This window comes from Vicia villosa, linkage group LG5, assembly GCF_029867415.1.
Source record: "Vicia villosa cultivar HV-30 ecotype Madison, WI linkage group LG5, Vvil1.0, whole genome shotgun sequence".
NCBI lineage: Eukaryota > Viridiplantae > Streptophyta > Magnoliopsida > Fabales > Fabaceae > Vicia > Vicia villosa.
In genome coordinates this window covers 163,379,237-163,402,511 of record NC_081184.1, presented here as the reverse complement: position 1 = coordinate 163,402,511, position 23,275 = coordinate 163,379,237, and the positions used below count along the sequence as shown (strand labels likewise).

The 23,275-nt window shown below is 32.1% G+C and overlaps 1 protein-coding gene across 1 annotated transcript; it reads left to right on the top strand.

Moving 5' to 3' along the window:
• Nucleotides 1–20,316: 20,316 nt before the first annotated feature.
• LOC131603645 (BTB/POZ domain-containing protein At5g41330) lies at nt 20,317–22,009 on the top strand. The gene has a single exon (XM_058876044.1). It carries the CDS (start codon nt 20,504–20,506, stop codon nt 21,872–21,874), a length of 1,371 nt encoding a protein of 456 aa, XP_058732027.1. The 5' UTR covers nt 20,317–20,503; the 3' UTR covers nt 21,875–22,009.
• Nucleotides 22,010–23,275: the final 1,266 nt, after the last annotated feature.

The window sequence follows — 23,275 nt, the reverse complement described above, 5'->3', positions numbered from 1 at the left end:
GAGTCAATTCCATTAAGAATTATGCTTTAGGCCAAAAATTTGATTGTAATATTTGGAATTTAAAATTTGATTATCCTTCAAATAACAAATTGATTGAAATAAATAAGAATTTTACTGTTGTTAAAACTGGGCATGACTCCTTGGAATGATTTAATGCAAAACAGAAAAGACTTCTTTTTTTCAATAGTACTCGTAAATTTATTGTAAATTTTGACTTACTTATTATGGACATTTAGAGTCTTTTATGAACTCCTTCAATGAATGGTCACAAGTATTTTTTTTCATAGTGGTTGATGATAAAAGTAGGTTCACTTGGATTTTTCTCATGAAATGGAAATAAAAAGCTTCTAATCTCATTAAATCTTTTGTTTCTAAGATTCATACTCAATTTCAAGCAAAAATCAAGTGCATAAGAACAATTAGTAGAAATGAGCAAAACCAACACATCCTAGCATCACTAGACCTCTTTTACTTTAAGCATATTTACCAAAACATTTCAAGTCTTAGGCAGTTTGTCACACTGTTCATCTCATAAATAGATTGTTAACTCCTTTTATGCATAACAAGTTACCTTATCAGGTTATACATAATTCCTTACCTAGTATATGTTTTTTTAATGTCTTTTCCTTTTTATGTTTTGAGGGACAATGGATTTTAGATCCAAAAAATGTATATATATTTGGGTTTTAAAATTGGTGTCAAGGGACGCATACTCTTTAACTTGCATGCAAAATAAAATTTTCTCTCAAAAGATGTCATGTAACATATTTCGTTATCAATCAAAGTCACAAGAAGAAAATTTAGATCTTAATTCATTTTAAAAAGAGTATTATGAATGGAGATGACATATATAAGATAAACCAATTCATAATAAGACTGTGACATGTGATGATAATTTAAACATATCAGAAAATTAATTTAAATCAAATGGATTGAGGCTAGAATTGTGATAGTATTTCAAGCACTCTTAAATTGTCTTAAGAGTTTATACGCAGGAATATCTAGGATAATTCAACCTATACCCAAGTTTGCACAACACCGATAAAAACTCAAATGTAAGGAAGATGAAATCCAGAATTTTGTGTGAAGAAGATAAGCTTTTCTAATGTATTTTTTTAATTCATGATGCTCAATTTATAAGCCAAGTAATGTTGTTTCACAAGATTGTGATCCTTGATGAAACACATCTTTTCAGCAACACATTTTCATGAGTGTTGCAACTTTTCGCCTACTACAAAGAATTTTCAACCATTTTTGCTTGTGCTAGTGCCCCCAGAAATTCTTGGATTTCTTGCAATATGAGATTGAATGCCATAACTCTAACTTGTATTTTACTTCTTATTGGTGCTGTTGGAAAATTTGCATAAATTGGATCGCATACTTGGTCACCCGATGCTATGGAGGGTCCCACCCCTATATCCACTTTGATTCATGCAGCTATTATGGTCACAACTGACATTTTCATGAAAGTAAGGTGCTCCCCTTTATTTGAATACCCACATACGACTTTGATTGTTATTACTTCTACAGGAGCTACAACGTTATTCCTTGTGGCAACCACTAGAATATTACAGAACGATCTAAATATGGTCATAGCTTAATCAACTTGCACTCAATTAGGCTATATAATATTTGCTTGCGACGCTTCATAAATGTTGTCTATTCTGACTCCATTCTGTAACACTTCACGAAATGTTGCATATTTTTGAATTCAAAATACAAACTGCCTACTGCAACATTTCATAAAGTGTTGCCTGTTTTTGAATTCAAAATACAATATGTCTACTCAACACTTCACTAGTGTTGCATAATTATGAATTCAAAATACAATATGTCTACTCAACACTTCACTAGTGTTGCATAATTATGAATTCAAAAACAGTCTTCACTTGCATATTTATTTGCCATTTTAGAACACACTCGTGGTGGTTAATTATTATCAGGGTTAATACATATTTTTCTTTTCTATATGGGGCGAATCTGAAAAAATTCCCTTTAAAAAAGCATAGATTCTCCCCATGGATGTTTCTAGATTCCCCTTTTATACCCCCTGAATGGACTTGATCAAAGGAATTTGTGACATGGCACTGCTATGTGGCATTTTTTTAATTTTTAATTTTTATTATGATGTGGGTTATCCACATTGATATTTATTTAAAATTTAATGGACACAAAATATTTTATTTATAGTCAATAAAGATGTTATTAAGCACAATATCCATCAAGCAACCAATTAATTTTTATTTAAAATTATAATCAATATATAACCTATTTTAAATTAACCTAAAGCGTAATTTAATATTTATTATTTTAAATAAATAGAACAAAACAAAATAGTTATTGGGAACTAGGGATGTAAATAGATATTCATGGGGACGGATAGTAGGATAATCCATGTCCACCCCGTTGGATAAATATGATATCCATATATGCCCAATATCTGTGCGGATATCCGCTAAACGAGTAATCTGCGGGTTTTAAGGTATCCGTGGATATTTACAGATACCCATGGATAATACTATTTTTCTAAAATTATGTTTTAAAAAAAATATTTTCAATTTCTTTTAAAAACACTAGACGTTATTATCGCATAACGTTCATACAAATTTCTCTAATTTTAACAACAAAATTTTATCAAATTAATTTCCTTCATTTTCACCAAAGCATAATATCCAATACATTTTATTTTTAACAAAAAAGTAATATATTGTGATTGTGAGTTATGGTGGAAGAGCGGACGACGGAGGAGTAGAAAGAATGACACTAGTTGGAAAGAAAAAGAGCGATACTAGTTGGTTGTACGATGGAATTGTTGAAGTGGGATATGAAGTATAGAAGAAGCTTAAATATGAAATGACCAATAAGATTTGTATAAAATATAAATGTTTTCTTCAAAGAAAAAAATATATATGTAAGGAGACTAGTTTTTTTTTGTTGGTATAAATCGGGATATCCTCTGCGCGCAACTGCAGAGACTAATCCCTCGAGTCGGGTAGGACCATATAGGCGGTAAAACTCTCCCTCGGGCAGGGATCGAACCCAAAACCTCTGGTTAAGCTGGAAGAGATCCTTGCCATCTCACCCAAATGCTCTTGGGTAGGAGACTAGTTTTTTAAAAGATGAAAAGATAGTGTATAATAAACAAATAATATTCAAGTAATTTTTATAATTTATTAACGAATATGGATATCCGCAGGCAAGATAAAATTAAACACATATTCATATTCATTAATAAACGGGTATTATAATATCCACTTATTTTATCTATGAATATATATTAAACTACCCGCCTCATACGCGTGACAATTTTATCCACAGATATCCGCGGCTATGGATATTTTTGCCATCCCTATTAAAAATAAAATATTAATCTCTTAACCAATTAATTATTCTGACAATTAATAAATAAAAAAAGTCACATAGTAGCGCCACAACAAAGATTCCTTTGACCAAACCCACTTAGGAGCTATAATAGGAGAATCTAAAAATTCCTTTGACCAACATAGTACCCACTTAGGAGCTATAATAGGAGAATCTAAAAATTCCTTTGACCAACATAGTACCCTTTTTATTTTTTGGATTCGCCCCATATAGCATATTAACTCTTATTATTAATTACAACAAAATAATTATACATAAGACAAGGATTAAGAAAATTTCTTTACCCACCTCCCTATGGGGGTCACCCCCAGTGAAATTCCCAACTTACCCCTGCTTCGGAGATTCATCTCCGAAGTTTTTTTTTTTTAAGATTTTTATAGATTTCGGAGATGCATTTCCGAAATGCATCAAAATTCATTTATTTTTTACAATCAGGTAAGAAAACCATTACAGGACTCAGACGGTTACCTTCTAAGAAATGTGGTAACACTTTCCTACTTAAAAGCCTACGTAACAAAAATTGGGAAGCTCCACAGCCACGCGCTAATTCCATTTTGTTACTTACAGTACGTAGTACGTATTTTTATTAAAAGAATAAAAAAACCTTTTGAAATTTCGAAGTTCCCTTTTCCTTCTCCCCACCACTCTCAGACGGTTAACTTCTAAACACTTTCCTATTTAAAAGCTTCTCACCCATTTTTCTTTCAAAATATCTCAAATCATTTTCGATCCTAAGTCTTCTTCTTTGCTTTAACGTTTTCTATCTCTTGTTACTGCTTTCATCACAATGTCTCGCCGCGGTGGAGGAAATCATCCCGAAAATCGCCGGAGTCAACCATCTCCTGCACATTCTCAACAATCATCCGTCAATGCTGCAGGATCAGGCCGTGGTGGTGGTGGCCGTGGCTCTCGCGGTGGACGTACCTCCGGTTCTTCTTCCTCCGGACATCCACCTCCTCCGTCATATGCTCCGGCCCCGGTTACCTCTCCTCCGTCTGTTGTTGCAGCTCCGGTTGTTCGTCCATCTGTTTCAGCGCCGTTTGTTCCATCTGTCGCAGCGCCGGTTGCTTCCTTGAGTTCGCCTCTGATCTCCATCGAGAGCCTGACTGCCGAAGTTAAACAGAAGGCTACTCTAGAGTCGGCTACGTCGTCTCAGAAGGCAGTTAGGTTCCCAAACCGACCTGGTTACGGTCAATTGGGAAGGAAAATTCAAGTTCGTGCTAATCATTTTCAGTTGCGAGTGGCTGATAAGGATCTACACCACTACGATGTAAGTATAGTTTGCTCATAAGTTTTTTGTTGTTGTTTATTATGTTGGTAAGTTACAATGTGGTATGGATTTCTAGAGGATCAGGACTTTCTAACCTGTTGCAGCGTCTCCTCCATCGTCTTCATCCGATTAAATAAAGCGAATCGTTCTTGTTTGTTATTTTTCTTCTGTCCAGACCTTTTTTCGGAAGTGCATTTCCGAATTCCTCCAAGGGGGGTGAATTCGGAGATGAACTTCCGAGAACACCACATTTTCTGAAAAATAACTTTATTTCGGAGATGCATCTCCGAAATCAATATTTTATATTAAAAAAACACTTTTTCGGAGATACATTTCCGAAAACACCTTTTTTTTCAAAAAAAGTACATTTTCGAAAATGAACTTCCGAAAATAGGGGTATTGTGGTAAATTCACCAGAGGTGGCCAAGAAGGTTAGGAGGTGGGTGAAGAAATTTTCAAGATTAAAGTATACTATTTACTTTTACGAAGATAAATAGATAAGTTACCAAAATGATTAGGTTTGACCGTATCAAAAGAGAGGAGTGGAAGGTAAATCAATTCATAAGAAAGAGTTGGGATGATCTTTTGAATCAAATCTCAAAAATTTATAGGAGCGATATCCGGAGTTGAAAGAAGTCATTGCTCATCAATAATACTCTGATGGTAAAGCTCAAGGCAACTTTGTGAATATGAAAATCTTTGAGGAAAGATAAATGTTTCTAAATAGAGAAATTAGTAATTATGGATTGTTAATGTCCTTCTTCGAATGTTTAACTCCACTTATTGTTCAAGATATTTTGCAAGATATGCCTACACGAGAAAAAAAAAAAGAATTTTTTGTAAATAAAATAAGCGGAATCAAACACTCGAAGAGATACAAAATACAAGGAGTCCTAAAAAAAAGAAGAGAATTTTAAAACTTGTTATCCAATACTAAGGCTATGTTTGGGAGTTTGGAGGGGAAGGGAGGGGAGGGCTTTAAAAAATAGGAAGAATTGGGTGAAAAGGCTAAAAAGATTTTGGGTAGGAGGGTTTTGGAGGGTTTGAGTTTATTCATAACATCAAAAACCTCATAAAATGGGGGAACTCAAAAATTATATTGTAGAAGAGTTTTGGAGGGTTTTGAAGGGCTTACATAAATTTTACAAATATCTTTTAGGTTGTTATAGTATTATAAAAATTAAAAATTTATTAATTATAATGACTCTTTTATCATTCTAAACAAAATCATTTTTTTTAAAAATATCAAATAATTTCCTATACTTTTTTAAAATTTTGATTTTGGAAGCCTTCCCCTCCCCTCCCCTCCAAACTCCCAAACATAGCCTAAGGGTAGAAAGAAGTTGATCAAATAATAGGGTGTGAGAACCATGCCACCTCAAAATTTTAAGGTACATGAGCATTGGTTAATAATATTCAAGTTGTATCAACTAGAGGATATTATTTTGACTCAACGACCCTACTTTATTGGGGGGTGTGTGTGTGCAAACAACTAGGCTGACATTGTGATGCCATAAAAAGTCAAGAATGAGATGAATTATGCATAAAAATATTTTTAGTATTGTCACTTTTATAAAATTCTATTTGTTTTCTCAAAGGTAGTAATGGTTGTCACTTTAACGACAACTACAACGACTATCTTTAGAACTAACTACAACCAAATTAAAAAAAAATAGAGTTAGTTGGCAGCTTAATCCAAAGAAAAACCATTACTAGATATAAATTTAAATAATTTAAAATGAATAACTTGTATTTACAATAAAGTTGTGCATAGACAACACTACCTCCGTCCCAAATTTTAAACCACTTTGAAAGAAAAAAAATTCAAATTATAAATTATTTTACTATTTTAAGATAATATTAACATATTTTTCAAAAAATTATATTTTATATTAATTATTACTCTTTATTTTCTAATTTTAATTCGTGTAATATATCAAAGCATTTTGTAAATTAAGACGGAAAGAAGTCATTTATATAATGTTTGTCTTTACTATAAATAAATAGTTAACACGAGAGGAGAGGATCATACTAACATATCAACGCTCTTTTTTTTTTAAAAAAAAAATTAATAAAATTAATGGTAATATCAGGATTGTCTTCGAGGATGTGCAAAGCGGATTATCGCATATAGTCTCAATTTTATAAGACTTAAATTATAGTTAAATAGAGTTTTTAAAATTATTTGTCAGGTTAAATAGTGATTAAATAAAATCTCTATTTATTAGGCCATGATAAAATTGTGACTAATCTATACACTCCTTTCAAAAATTTGGGACGACTTTGAATAATACTATATTAGGTTATTAGTTTGAACAATTTTCATTTTAGTAACAAATTATAACGGACCACAGTGCGGTTACCCTAACTCAAAAACTTGAAAGCATGAAAATGGATTCTCTCCTTCCCTTTCTCTCATGCTTCCAAGAGAAGGCTGAACCTAAATAACAGTAGAGATCCAAATAGAAGCATGAAAATGGATTCAAATAGCATAATCATTGATGTCATGTCACCGTTTATAAACGTACTCCGAAGCCATCATGTCACAAAACAATAGATAATCAACTTACATTGTCGTGCTTTAGTTTGCAAACTTGTTTCTGTCTAACAATGCTCCTAAACTTGAATTGGAATAAAAATATGTATAAATAATCAAATTTGAGGTATATTATAGTGTTTAATCGAACTCATTTAATTTTTTTAATTGATTGATAAATATTGAGAATTTCTTTACCCACCTTCCTATGGGGTTACCCCCAGCGAAAATCTCATTTTACCCCGCTTCGGAAATGCATTTCCGAAATACTTTTTTTTTCTAAATTTTTCCAGACTTCGGAAGTGCATTTCCGAAAAAATCCCAAAAATTGAGATTTTGACTAATTCGGAGATGCATCTCCGAAACAACAAAAAAAAATCTAAAAAAATCCCAAAAATTAATTTTAGAATATTAATTAATTCACCTATCATAAATTAGATATGATTTATGAGTAATGAATAATAATAATTATATATTTTGATATAATTTATGAGTTATGAATATATTTCTATCCTGATTCATATTTTAAAATTTAAAATAATTTTAATTAAAAAAATTAAAATAATTTCACTTACAAAATAAGTTATAATTTTTTATTTATATATTTATAATAATTGTTATATATTTATAAAAAAAATTAAAAAAATGAGTGTTTTAGTTTATATATAATTATAATAATTATTATATATTTATAAAAATTATTATATATTTATATAATAATTATAAAAATTAAAAAAAATGAGTGTTTTAATTTATAATAATTATTATATATTTATATATTTATATAATAATTATTATATATTTATATATTTCACTTACAAAATTAATAATTATGATTATATATTTATATATTTCTATTCTGATTCATAATTAAAAATGAGTTATAATTTTTTATTTAGTTTAAAAAAATTAAAAACAGATTTTGTTTTAATTTTATTTAATGAATAAATTTTATATTTAATTTTATATAATTCAAAATTTACTTATGAAATTAAGATGTTTTTGATTTATATAAGTTAGTAAAATAATTTTTAACTTTAAAATTGTTTAGGAAATTTTGATTCACCTTGATTTTATTGATTCACCTTATTTTATTGATTCATCATGATTTTATACCCTATTAATTGTATTTATTCACCTTGATTTTAATTTTTTAATAATTACTGTATTTTTTCGGAAGTGTATATCCGAAACATTCCAAGACCAAAAATTGGAATATTTCGGATATGCATCTCCGAAGACATTGTGTTTGGACCTCTAAGGTGAGTCAATACCTTTGGTTCACTTTCATTTTATACCTATTAATTGTATTGATTCACCTTGATTTTAATTTTTTAATAATTATTGAATTCTTTCGGAAACACCTTAATTCCAAGACCTTTGATTCACTTTCATTTTATACCTATTAATTGTACTAAGGGGTTACAGAGATTCATCTCCGGATTAACCTTTAAAGCATATAGAGATGTATCTCCAGACTAAATTTTAACATAATAAGAGTTTCTCATAAATTTCATCTAAGGTGTGTGAAAAAATGCGAACACTGGGGACAATTATCGTAACTTTAATTTTCAGTAATATTATCGTTGTAATCTTCACCCGATTAAATAAAGCGAATCGTTGTTGTTTTTCATTTTTCTTCTGTCCAGACATAAATTCGGAGGTTCATTTCCGAATTCCATCATGGGGGGTGAGTTCGGAGATGAACTTCCGAAACACCACATTTTCTGAAAATGTAACTTTATTTCGGAGATGCATCTCCGAAATCAATATTTTATATTAAAAAAACACGTTTTCGGAAGTTCATTTCCGAAAACACCTTTTTTTTCAAAAAAAAAGTACCGTTTCGGAAATGAACTTCCGAAACAAGGGGTAATGTTGTAAATTCACCAGGGGTGGGCAAAAAGGTTAGGAGGTGGGTGAAGAAATTCTCTAAATATTTTGAAAATATAGATGAATTTTTAAATAATTAAAATGTGTAAAATAATATAAATATTTAATCGGATTCATTTAAAAAAACTCAAATAGATTCTTTCCATGTGAGTGTTCTAAAGGTCTAGTCCTACTAAGAACATCCATACAATACAAGTTACTGGCTGGTTCCTGATTGCTTCCTTTTCCATAAAAAAGTGTTTACTGTTTTCTTAGAATAATATTAATATATGTGCATGATTGAGCTTGACAGTTACATTTTGAATTAAAATGTTTTCTATATCTTATAGAATAATAATAATATGTGCATGCTTGAGCTTGACAATTACATTTTGAATAAAAATATTATCTTACAATTCAATCATTCATTTCAGCAGCCATGAGAGAGTCTGTGTCATACATTATTTAAGAATAAATATATTATCAATATACACCTACGTTTTGATATGATTGTGGGATCATATAAATTTGAATCAAAATTAAAATTTTATACTACCATTTTATGTTAAAGATAATTGAATCATATAGTGCAAAGGTCGTGGTTTTAAATGGGTCGGTCCTTTAAGTTTTGGTGCCTTGGGCGAATTAAAAAAGTGGTGCCTATTTAATTTTTTAACAATAAATACATAAGGATAAAAGAAATAATTGGATAAAAAACACATTTTCATTTGACATTGTACAAAAAGAATAGAAATATAAATCTTTGAATCAATGTTTATACTACATCAAAACATAAACCATTATAAAGAGACTTATTATTCTACTTCTTCTTGATCCCGTCTTTTTTCCTATAAAAAATTGACCAAATCTTTAAAATTATTTAAATATCACCCTCTTAGCATTTTTTGTTGCAAAATTGTTAATAATGATTTCGAAATGACTCTTCAGTAGACTCAAGATTCAGTTGTGTGGATTGAGATGAATTTTCATCATAGTGTTGTTTTCTACTAATTTTATGTTTTTGAATAAACACACATGCAATCTCTATTTCATTCTCAATCTTTTCAGCACTAGCCTTAGCATTTACAAATCCAAATTCTCTATATTTTTCAAATACTTGATCAAACCTTTTACTAGTTCTATAGCCACATCAATACACATGTCTTTTTTTTTTTTGCACAATAGTTAACAATTCAAACTAAATAATCATAGCTACTAAAAATTCAAATTTTCCAATTTCATGAGTTGCTAAAGATTCGACTTCACTCTTAATTTTGAGATCAATTATAAAATATTTTTTATATCATTGTTTTAATTTTAGTATCTCAATTAAACTCTTTATTTGCTAAAATTATGGATATATTAATTGATTTTATTTTAGAGAAATTAATTGTTTTTATTATACTCTATATTTTATTTATGAGAAATTACATTCTTTTACTAAGTAGTGCCCCTATAATTTTGTTAACCAGTATTTTTTTTATTTAAAAAAATTAGCAAGTGTTTTTGTAATAGAAAATTCTCTTTTAATATATATAAGGGTAAGATATTTTTTTGGTGCCCCTAAAATTATGAAGCCCTGGACTCCCGCTCTGCAAACCCGTGCTCAGGGCCACCCCTGATTTTAATTGATGCTCTTCTGAGCTAGGTTTTGTAGTTGAATTATTTGTAACTATTTAGATTATTGTTGAACTTTTTTACATAAATATGATTAGATAAACAATCACTTCATTCATAATTATTTTAAAAAAAAAAATCATATATAAATATAATTTATTAACTACTTGAATGAGTCACTTGATTAAAATATATACCATTAGTTCAAACTATTTTAAGAGCATATTCATGTACTATCAGTATTCAAACATTTGAATTGTTCAACTTATAACAATACTACAAATTAGCAACCATAAAAACGTGGGATTGAGATAATTTTAATCCTCTCAAGTTTTATTTTACATAATGATCGTCTACCATTTAAGTTAATTTTCTACAATTTTATTTAATAAAATATATCCTTTCTAAAATCAGAAAAGTGTCCACACAAAAAAAAAACTTCAATATGCTTCTAATTTTTATATATTTTGATTTTAGTTTATGTAAAGAAAAACTTATATCTTACAATTTCTTTAAAATTTTGGAAATTATGAGCTTCAATATCCATCCAAGAACCATCTCAGTTCTCTCAATGCTCGTGAGACTCTTTGATCCTCGCTAATTTTTTCTTTCTTATTTATGCAGTGTTATATATTGTTGTTGATTCTTTTGTGCTTCTCCTGCCTTCGGCTTCCTCCGCCATGTCAATGCTCCCTGATAACACACTATGTGTGAGGTATTTTACCTTTTAGTATTAGATTTTATTTTGTTAAGGAGTAAACTTTTAGAATAATTGAAGTTCATTTTGTTGTTTTTGGTAAGTTTGTGAAGAACATAATAAATGCTCTCATTTGTGAGCTTTTATGTGTTTGTCACTTGTGTAAGATTGCTTTCTGAAGTCTTGCCACGTCAGAACTGGAGCAGCATTTTAACTTCAACTTTCAGCTAAGTGTAAATTTGATGTGATTGTTAGAGGTTGATTTTATCATGCATTATATTGTTATAAATTTGATTATTTGGCAAATCATCTTAAGAAAAGATGAAGGCTTGTTGATGTGAGGAATCCATCAACAGGTAGAACTCATGATAAATATGATTGAAAATAGTAGGATATGCATATTCACTAGATTGGCTACTTTAGGCATAAAGAGCTTCAATCTTATGGGATATTCAGAATGAAGCAAGACATGTTTTAAAGTTAAACGTGAGGCTTAGGAATTTGTCCTCTTGTTTTCTAGCATATGTACTGATGTTGTAGGAATACACCATAAGATCACATTTTGACCTCATCTGGCACGACATATCACATCATAAATGCATACTAGATAAAAATATATTAATGGTTCATTGCCCAACATATTCTCCATCATTGATTTCACTTATCAAAATTAAACTCAGTTCTATAATTTTTTACTTGCTCATGCTCATTCATATTGTTATTTTCTACAATTATTGCTCATTGCCCACTATCTTTTATGAAAAATATCAATAATAGTTATTTTTGCTCATGCTCATTCACAAAAGATAGTTTTGCAAATCAATCTAAGTTATTACACTCCTTGTGGGAACTATATTCTTACTTTTATCACTTGCGCGTTATATAGTTTTCACCCAACACTCCTTTTCATAGGTGTCCAAATCTTCTAGTGAGGCTTTCGTCCCATTTTTTCCTCGATCTTTCTTTTTATCCCTTCCCTTTTTGTTCTTCCTACCTCTCCCATGGAGAAATCTCAGAAAATCATTGAACTAAATCCCAAACAAATGAATCTCATCTTTACTGAACCACCAAAACACATTGGTACTAGCTATGACACCAATTGTGTGTATATACCTCCACCAAATAGAAAATCAAGTTTTTCCCAAACTTGCAAAACACTAATCAACAATTCATCATAAGAACCAAGAATCTAGAAAACATTATAATCCATAACAAAATTCTAAGCCCAAACCAGAAAATTAATCTAACACAGCATATTCCATCATAAAATGACTCAGATCAGAACAAGGATGACCCTGAACCAGACATCTTCTTCTTGGAAGAAGAAGAAATTCAAGAAGCACAAGATTCTACTTAAGACGTATTCATTCAGTTCTTTAAGGAACAATTCAAGTCCTCTAAACCTAATAGTCTTAATTGGTCCAAACCGATGATCAATGAGAAGCTTAATGATGATATATAAAATGATCTAAACAAGCCCTTCATAGAGGGAGAAGTCTATAAATCCAAGAATAATATGAAATTTATGGCCGCCCCTTGGCCAAATGGTATCCTTGTCCCATTCTATCAAAACTTCTAGTACATCGTTGGTATCAAAAATTCCTACCTCTCTCACAATAATTATCACTCTAAAAAAACATGAATGTCACCTACATTACCCTTCTATCTAAGACAAAAAATCAGAAGACCTTTTCTGATTACAAACCCATAGCTTAATGTAATGTCATTTTTAAAATAGTGACAAAAACCAAAGCTAGTAGTGTAAAAAAATTTCCATTACATCATTAGTGAGAACCAAAGTGCCTTTGTTCATAATAGGTTAGTTAACAATAACACTAATATAGCCTTTGAGAGTTTCCATTATCCGAATAGAAAGAAAAAGAGCAATCAAGGATACATGGGCATCAAAATGGATATGGCAAAAGCCTATGATAGGTCGGAGTGGGACTGCTTGTGATTGCACTTGCACAATCCTTGCACATGTGGCACTATTTATGATCTTCGCAAATACAAATACCAAGGTCGTCGTATCAAGTTCCTTAAAGGCCTTAAAGATACGCTATCAACAGTCCATTCCCAAATTTAGTTGTTGGATCGATCCTCTTCCTTCCTTGGCAAAACCTTTTTTATGGTTCTAGGTTAGGAATGTCGCTCATTTATTCCCAAACCCATTTTTTTAATTCTTTTGAGCTTCCTTCTCTAGCTATGACACCAATTGTGTGTATATATCTCCACTAAAACAAATGAATCCCAAACAAATGAATCTCATCTTTACTGAACCACCAAAACACATTGGTACTAGCTATGACACCAATTGTGTGTATATATCTCCACCAAACAGAAAATCAAGTTTTTCCAAAACTTGCAAAACACTAATCAACAATTCATCATAAGAACCAAGAATCTAGTAAACATTATAATCCATAACAAAATTCTAAGTCCAAAACAGAAAATCAATCTAACAAAGCATATTCCATTAGAAAATGACCCAGATCAGAACAAGAATGACCATGAAGCAGACATCTTCTTCTTGGAAGAATAAGAAATCCAAGATGCCCAAGATTCTACTCAATGTGTCATCTTGGTGAAAATCATTATAGAGTAATCTATGCATAGAGGCTTAATTCAAAAGGCTATGTAAAATTATTGGTGCAATCCTCTAAACCTGGTTGTGCCTGAATTTGAACCCTTAGTGTTCAAGATAACCATGGAAAAACTAGGAGATCACAAATGTATTCTCAAAGGGAGTCCTTAGATATCTAGGAACTCCTGGATTATCCTACAAGAATGGAATGGAATTTCACCTTTAAGTGACATGGAAGTCACCAAAGTCCCAATATGTAATTGCACCTTTAAGTGACATGGAATTCCTACCTCTCCAATTTTCCCCCAAGTTTCATTTTGATAAAAGTAGTACTAATACCGATTGTATTTTGAGGGGTACATGTTTTTATGGATACTCTAAAAGCAATCAATAAAATCAAACTTGTTCTCTTATATCCAACCTTGCTCAAAGATATGACTATCCTAACTAGCTTTTATTTGATGACCATAATTTAGTAACAAATGACAAGGAAAATGAGGGAGGGGTAACCCTCTTTATTTAAATATTACTAACTTTATCAACAACACTTTCTCAATTTGTCTACTTAATGATTTAGGTTTTCATAGCAACATGGAAACTTGGAGTAATTACCAAGAGGGATCTTATTTTATTTCTCCCGCATTGGGCAAGTTCATGGCTACTTATGAATTTATTAGTCTCTACCCTTACTATTATAACAACCACCTTCCTAGACAGAGTTTATATCACAACCATATTATACTCAATTTCAACAATACCAACACTCATACCTAGGATGGTCCTTGAAAGAGAAAATCCAAAAGGTTCGAAAGACTTTGGATCGAACATCTAGATATTAATAAAATAGTAAAATATCTTTGGAGTAAAGGAATGAGGACCGTATAAAAAATCTCAACTAAACTCTCAATAAGACGTGGGATTGAGGGAGAAACATCTATGGCAACATAGGAAAAAACATTAAAGATTTATATAAGGATCTCATTTTAGCCCAGAACAAAAACAACTTCAATAAGAAAAGAATATCGTAAAGCATATCTAGAATGAGATAGATACCCTTATGCATCATGAATAATTGTTGTGGGATCAAATAGCCAAATCTAACTGGCTAAAATAAGGAGATTACAACACCAAATATTTGCACAACAAATATAATCAGAGGAAAAACATCAATATATCAACTATATTTCTAACAAGGATAACAATATTACTTATGAAAAAGAGGAGATCCAAGATATATTCATTCAGTTCTTTAAGGAACAATTCAAGTCCTCTAAACCTAATAGTCTTAACTAGTCCAAACCGATGATTACTGAGAAGCTTAATGATGATATATAAAATAATTTAAACAAACCCTTCATAGAGGGAGAAGTATATAAATCCAAGAATAATCTGAAATTTATGCCCGCCCCTTGGCCAAATGGTATCCTTGTCCCATTTCTATCAAAATTTCTAGTACATCGTTGGTATCGATGTCATCTCTACCTCTCTCACAATAATTATCACTCTAAAAAAACATGAATGTCACCCACATTACCCTTCTAACTAAGACAAAAAATCAGAAGACCTTTTCTGATTACAAACCCAAAGCTTTATGCAATGTCATTTTTAAAATAGTGACAAAAACCATAGCTAATAGTGTAAAAAAAATTCCACTGCATCATTAGTGAGAACCAAAGTGCCTTTGTTCATAATAGGTTAGTCAACAATAACACAAATATAGCCTTTGAGAGTTTCCATTATCTGAATAGAAATAAAAAGAGCAATCAAGGATACATGGGCATCAAAATGGATATGGCGAAAGCCTATGATAGGTCGGAGTGGGATTGCTCGTGATTGCACTTGCACAATCCTTGCACATGTGGCACTGCTTGTGATCTTCGCAAATACAAATACCAAGGTCGTCTTATCAAGTTCCTTAGAGGCCTTAAAGATCGGCTATCAACAGTCCATTCCCAAATTTAGTTGTTGGATCCTCTTCCTTCCTTGGGCAAAACCTTTTTTATGATTCTAGGTTAGGAATGTTGCTCATTTATTCCCAAACCCATTTTTTAATTCTTTTGAGCTTCCTTCTCTGGCTATGCATTTTCAACCGTTCACTAATTATGGGGGAGCTCTAGAATCACATTCCTTTCCCTCTCATGGTTGTGGTCATTCTCACATGGGTCGTGGCTTCTCCTCTCAACATCCTTACATATTACGATCGCAATAATCACAATGTGGACACATGTTTTATGAAGCACATTTACCCACCAGATTATCACTACAAGAACCAAAATCCCCCAGTTAACAACGCCCTTACCTCCAATCTATTGATGCTTATACTGACTCTCCCCAAGATTCTCAGCACTTTCTTGCCACCATCCAAAATCAATGCATTCATATTCTTCAAATTCTTCACCATCAACAATCTCCTTCTTCTGCCCCCGCTCCTTTTGATGGAGTTGTTCTTCTTCATGTCAACTATGTCTCTATCTCAATGGATGGTAAGTCATCAATATATTGGGTAATTGATATAGGTACTACTAATCACATTACTCCTAATTTACATGATTTTAATTTTCATTCCTATATGCCACCTATAAACATGAAACTTCCAATGCACCACTGTCTTGACTAACATTGTTGGCACAATGCATCTTTCTAACTCCTTAATTTTATCTAACGTTTATTACATTCTAACTTTTCATATTAACTTGATTTTTTGTATAAATTTATTGATTCTTCTGTGTGTGCCCTAACTGTTACTAATAAACAATGTGTCATTTTGCAGAAAAATTCTACGCAAATGATTGGTTTAGCTTAAATATGTGGAGATATCTATATCTTTAAAGCTCAAGCTACTTTATCTCTCCATATTTAACCTTTTACTTGCAATATTGTTTCTCATTTTCATTATACTTATTGGCATAGACGCCCAGGTCATTCCCCTCAACCTGTTCATAAAGCTTTAGCTTCTCAATATCCTAATATTACTTTCAAGATCAATAAAGATTTACCATGCCATTTTTATCACATGGTTAAGAAAAAACACTTATCTTATTTTGATAGTACTAGTCTTTCATCTAATCCTTTTGATCTTCTTCATGCAGACATTTAGAGTCCTTACTCAACCCTCTCTGTCTCTAAACATAAATATTTTATCATGCTAGTTGATGATTACACTAGGTTTACTTGGGTTATTTTTATGACACACAAAAGTGAAACTAAGACACGTTTAATGAACTTTCTTTCCTTTATTCATAGTCAAATTTCTACCAATTTTAAATGCTTGCGTACTGACAATGGACCTGAATTTTTAATGAATAATTTCTAAAAATCAAAAGGAATCTCGCGTCAAAGATAATGCGTTGAGTGTCGTCAACAAAATGAAATTATTGAGAGGAAACATAAACACATACTCAATGTTGCAAGATTCTTTTTCTTTCAAACAAATTTTTCTAAAAAAAATTGGCACCTTTCCATTGCTCGTGTTATTCACCTTATCAGCAGTTTACCTCCACCTTTTCTTAATCATAATACTCCTTATTTTCTCTTGCACAACAAACTACATGACTATACAACTTTAAATGTTTTTGCTGCATGCAAATGTTTCTACTCTTTCTAATAATCGAACCAAGTTTGATCCTAGGTCCCATAATTGTGTTTTTCTAGGTTATATAGAATGCACAAAATGTTACTTTTATATGATTTAAAAAATAACTATTTTCTTATTTTTAGGAATGTAACATTTTAGGCAACTTGCTTCCCTTTCACCCAATCTCACGTTCACTGCCCCTACCCCCTCTACCTACCTTATATCCTAATAATACTGACCTTGAGCTTGTTATTTCTCCCCCACCTCACATCTCCCAATTCTCACACCTCGTCTCACCTCTCCTCCCAAACTCAACTCCCACTCCTACCATTCCGAGTCACAATTCTCCTCCCCTTGCCCCTGTCCCTCAACCCTACCCATTATTTGAAAATCCACAAGACAAATAAAAAATCCTTCCTACCTAAATAACTACCACTGTAATCTCTTTGCCACTAAAACATCACCCTCCCTTGTTCCTGCTCCATCGAAATTCCCATTTTCTTTTGTCCTCACTTATAACCAGTGTAACAATAATTACAAAAAATTTTTGCCTCTCCCTTTCTTCCACCATTAAACCAACTATTTTTTTCCAAGCTAGCAAACATGAATACTGGCTCCAAGCCATTAAAAAAAATTACAAACCCTTGAAATTACCAACACCTAGAGCATTGTTGACTTTTCTTCTCACAAAACACCAATATGATGTAAGTGGGTCTACAAAATAAAATATCTAGTCGATGATAGTATTGGCAGGTACAGAGTTAGATTGGGTGCAAAGGGATGCCCTTCACTAGAGGGTGTTGACTACTTTGACACTTTCTCTCTTGTAGCCAAATTAACCACTATAAGAACTTTTTTTTCTTTAGCTTCTATTAAAAATTGACATCTAGAACAACTAAATGTGAATAATGTCTTTCTTCACGAAGATCTAAATTAAGAAGTCTATATGACCATATCCAAAGGTTATAAACTTCCCCATTTATCTCCCACTATAAAGGTTTGCAAACTTAACAAAATTCTTGACGGTCTCAAGCAAACCAACATGGTATTCTAAATTATCTGACACTTTAATATATCTTGGTTATACTCATTCCATTGCTGATTATTTCTTGCTCACTAAATTTATTGATAACAACTTTATTGCATTATTAGTTTATGTAGATGACATTGTCTTAACATGCAACAACATTAATGAAATCAAACATGTTAAATCCATCCTTCATAACAAGTTTCATATCAAGCACTTATGTCCTCTAAGATAGTTCCTTGGTCTTGAACTGGCTCGACCTTCATCAATTATTCTACTTAATCAATGTAATTACACTCTTTAATTACTAAGCAACATGTGTATGTTAGCTTACACATGTTAGCTTCTAGACCTTACAATCCATCTATAAAACTTTATTGCATTGATTCCACCCTCTTTCATGATTCCACATAATATCGTAGACTAATTGGCCAATTAATTTATTTAATCATCGATGTTTCATTTGATGTCCAACAATTTAGTCAATTTGTTTCTAAACCTACTGATAATCATTTCAAAGCAGCAATAAAGCCCTTCAATATTATAAAAACTAGCCTTGCTTAGGGACTATTTTATCTTGCTAATTATGGCTTAATTCTCTCTAGTTTAACAGATAGTGACTGAGCCAGATGCCCCATAACAAGAAGACCCACAACTGATTTTTCTATTTTTCTTGGCAAATCTCTTATCTCGTAGAAGTCAAAGAAACAAACAATGGTATTCCACTCCAGCTCAAAAGTAAAATACAAAGCCCTTGTTGTTCTCACATGTGAAGTCCAATGGATGCACTACCTCTTTAAAGATCTACACATCAAATTCAACAAGTCAATCTCCATTTGCTGTGAAAACTGATCTGCTGTCTATCTCCCTCACAACTCATTTTTCACGAACGCTCAAAGTATATCAAAATCGTCTGTCATGTCATCAATCTCTTTACAATTTCATCTATTGCTCAACTTGTGGATGTTCTGACCAAATCGCTTTCTACACCCGTCTTTTCTTCCTTTCTTACCAAGCTAAGAATTGTTTCCATTCAGAGTTTATAGGAAGGTATTAGAAATTACCGCTTAATTTTTATTTCTTAATTGGCTTTGTTAGTTCCACCTATATAAGCTAGATTGTAGTTTGTTGGTTTCTGTTATTATTTGTATAAATACACCGGTTCAAAATGTGTACAAGACACTATTGATCCTATAACAATTGACATTATTGGAGCTGTGATATTCTAATATTTAAATTATATCTTTTGCATATAGTCACTTAAAAAATATCATTCAATTCAGTTAATATCATTCAATTCAATTCAGTTAATATCATTCAATTTTTAGACCTATTTGCATACTTTATTATTACATCCAGAGAATATCGAGAAGTCAATTTTCAGCGCAAAGAAAATAGATAAGTCAGTCTAGTCCATTTCATTATTCTCCATTAAAAAAAAACTACAAATATTCTAGTAAAACAAAAACGTGGGCATCAAATTTGACTTTCAACCCTCCCATATGTATCACAATATACTCTACCCAGCCGCATTGGTCTGACTATTTTTATTTCACTTTTATATATTTTCTCAAAAACATTATTATATTCACATTAATACCCTTTCAACAAATAAATAAATAAATAAATAAATAAAAATACCAGAAATGGTCCAATTTGTGCGGCTTAGGAACCAGAGAAGAAAGAGAAAAATATTATTATAAAAATAAACACACACGTCGAGCATGACGCTCACAACAACAAACTAGAAATCGTTACGTTTACTGAACTCCAGACTTTTTATACATTACACCTTCTAGACACACACCTATCTCAAAACTAACTAACAACCCAAACCCTTTCACATATATATATAACCACTTCTTCTCTATTCAATACTCATTCCAATTCTATCATTCAACTACACAACAGAACCAAAGCATTAACCCAACTAAAAAAAATAAAAATGCCACCATTCGCAGGCAATCTTCTCGAATCTCAACCAAGATCAGACTCCAACATAGTCACCATCGACGTCGGCGGCCAAATGTTCCAAACCACCAAACAAACCCTAACCTCCGCCGGTCCTAAAACCTTCTTCTCAAGAATCTCCCAAACCTCTCCCCCCTTCACACCTTTCATCGACCGAGACCCCGAAATCTTCTCCCTCTTCCTCTCCCTCCTCCGCACCGGTAACCTCCCTTCCAAAGCCAAATCCTTCGACCTCCAAGACCTCATCATCGAGTCCCGATTCTACGGCATCGAAAACCTCCTCGTTAATTCCTTCTCTAACCCCTCCCAGTTAGAGCCTTTCAATCTTCAGAAATCTCTCCAATTACCGCTAAACGGTAGAGACTCTCCCTCCGCCGTCGCAACCACCTCTCACGGCTCTCTCCACGTCGCTCACGGTAGCAAGATTACATCCTTTGATTGGTCACTACGCCGGAAATCTACCATTCTAACGCACTTCACCGCCGTTGATTCTTTGCTAGCTTTATCTCCTTCCCTCGCCGCTGCCGGTGCTAACGACTTCTCCGGCCTGCAAATTCTCGATTTGGAAAACGGTTACGTTAAGGAGACACTCAATTGGGAGAACGTAACGAAATCAGGATCCACCGTTCAAGCTATTGGATCCTCCCCGGAGAATATGTTCGTCAGCTTTGAATCCTCCCGGAGAAACTCCAATTCTATAGTTGTTTATGATTTGAATAACTTGACACCTGTAACTGAAATCGGTCACAATGAGATCTATGGCGCCGATATTGATTCGGCGATCCCAGCTACAAAATTGCAGTGGATTGAGAGTCACAATTTGTTAATGGCTTCCGGATCACACAGCGGGCCTTCCGGTGTTTCCGGTAATATTAGGTTATGGGATGTTCGTTCCAGGGACGTTGTATGGGAGATTTCTGAGAAAGTTGATTGTTTCTCCGATGTTACAGTTTCTGATTCGTTGTCTGCTATGTTTAAAGTTGGTGTGAACTCCGGTGAAGTGTTTTATATGGATTTGAAGAATTTAGGCTCTGAGAAAAACTCATGGGTTTGTTTAGGTGACAAGAGAAAAGTGATGAATGGTAAGAAAGAAGGGTTTGGTTGCAAAATTGAGACACAAGGGAATCAGGTGTTCTGCAGTAAAGGTGGTGATGTGGAGCTTTGGTCAGAGATTATAATGGGGGGTTCTAGTAACAGGATTTTCAAGAAGAATTTGATGGGGAGAGGGCAAGATATTGGTGGTGCTAAGATTAACAATTTGGCATTTGGAGGAAGTAGAATGTTCTTGACAAGAAAAGATTTGCAATGTGTTGAGGTTTGGCAGAGTTCTTCAAGGGAACTATGAGTTTGAGATGTTGATTTTATTCTTTTGTTTTTGTTATGAAAAGATAGTTAGGAAGCTTCAATGTTGTGTACATTTTTGTTGAGTTGAAAAATTGTTTTAATCTTTTTCTCATAGTGGAAAATGCTGAGTTTCAAATGGACTGTTTTAACACAATTTATTAACTTTTTTTAGCACCCTCAAGTTTATAGTACTATCTCAATTTTACATCTTTCTTTATCTTCTTACACTCTCTATGACAATATTGATTCACTCACACTATAGCATACTTGTGTTCCCAATGTAGCAGTGATTTCATTTTCAAGACAGAAGCTAGCATTATATTTTTGTGGTTGGGAAGTGTTTATTTTGATTGCATTGAGAATCCTCAATTTGCTGTCATTATCAAGGTTGGTTGATTTCCTTGCTGTAAAAGTAAAAGATTGGTTGTAGGTGCACTTGGAAATATGAGTGAATTAGTTAGTAGTTGTGTATTGTTTGCTCATAGGGTATTAGTTGGAGATGGGGAGGTTTAGGGTGTCTGCCAACAAATCTGTTTAACAGCTTCTAATAATACATCTTATAATATAAGTTAAAAATTAGTAATGGTGTAAATTGGGTAGGTTTGGGTTGGCATTGGTCAAACCCAAGATCCAACCCATTTTGGACATTTCAGTTTGAGTGATGTAAATTAATCACCCGTTATATTAATGGACGGTTTGAATAAACCCACTAATTTTCGGATTGAACTGGGTAGTGAGTTATCCAAATAATTTTTTTGCTTATTAACATTAAAAGACTAAATGGTAAGTTATCATATTTTTTTTATATAAAAGTTACTCAAAATTTATATCTTCTTAAGAAAAAATTACATAATCTAATTTTACTATCTTTTAACATTATATAATAATAAATGATAATATCAACTAATAAGAATTATCATAAAATACTAGTAACAAATTAAAGTTACATGACATAAAATTGTATTAGCATCAAAATAACCAAAAATGAAACATTCAAAATTAACTAATGTCATGATTCACTAAAATAGTAAATGTTTAGAGACTAAAATTACAACTTATAAGTTAATATTCATCAAAATTATTAAAATTGTAATAATAAATATTTGATTAGCGAGTTTTTTGGGTTTGGATTGGGTTATACCTGAAACCCAGATTTTTAATGGTTTATTAGTTTTGAAATCCATATTCACCCAATTATCCTACTCAACCCACTTTTGTGGATTTGACCGGGTTTTGTGGGTTGACCCAACTCATGTACACCCCTAAAAATTAGTATAACAAAATAAATGTATGGGGAGGAATTATAGGGGTTCTTTGTTACGGGTTGACCCACAAATCCGCTAACACAAACCGAACCAACTCATGCATTTACGGTTACGGGTATACCCAACCCAATCAGTAA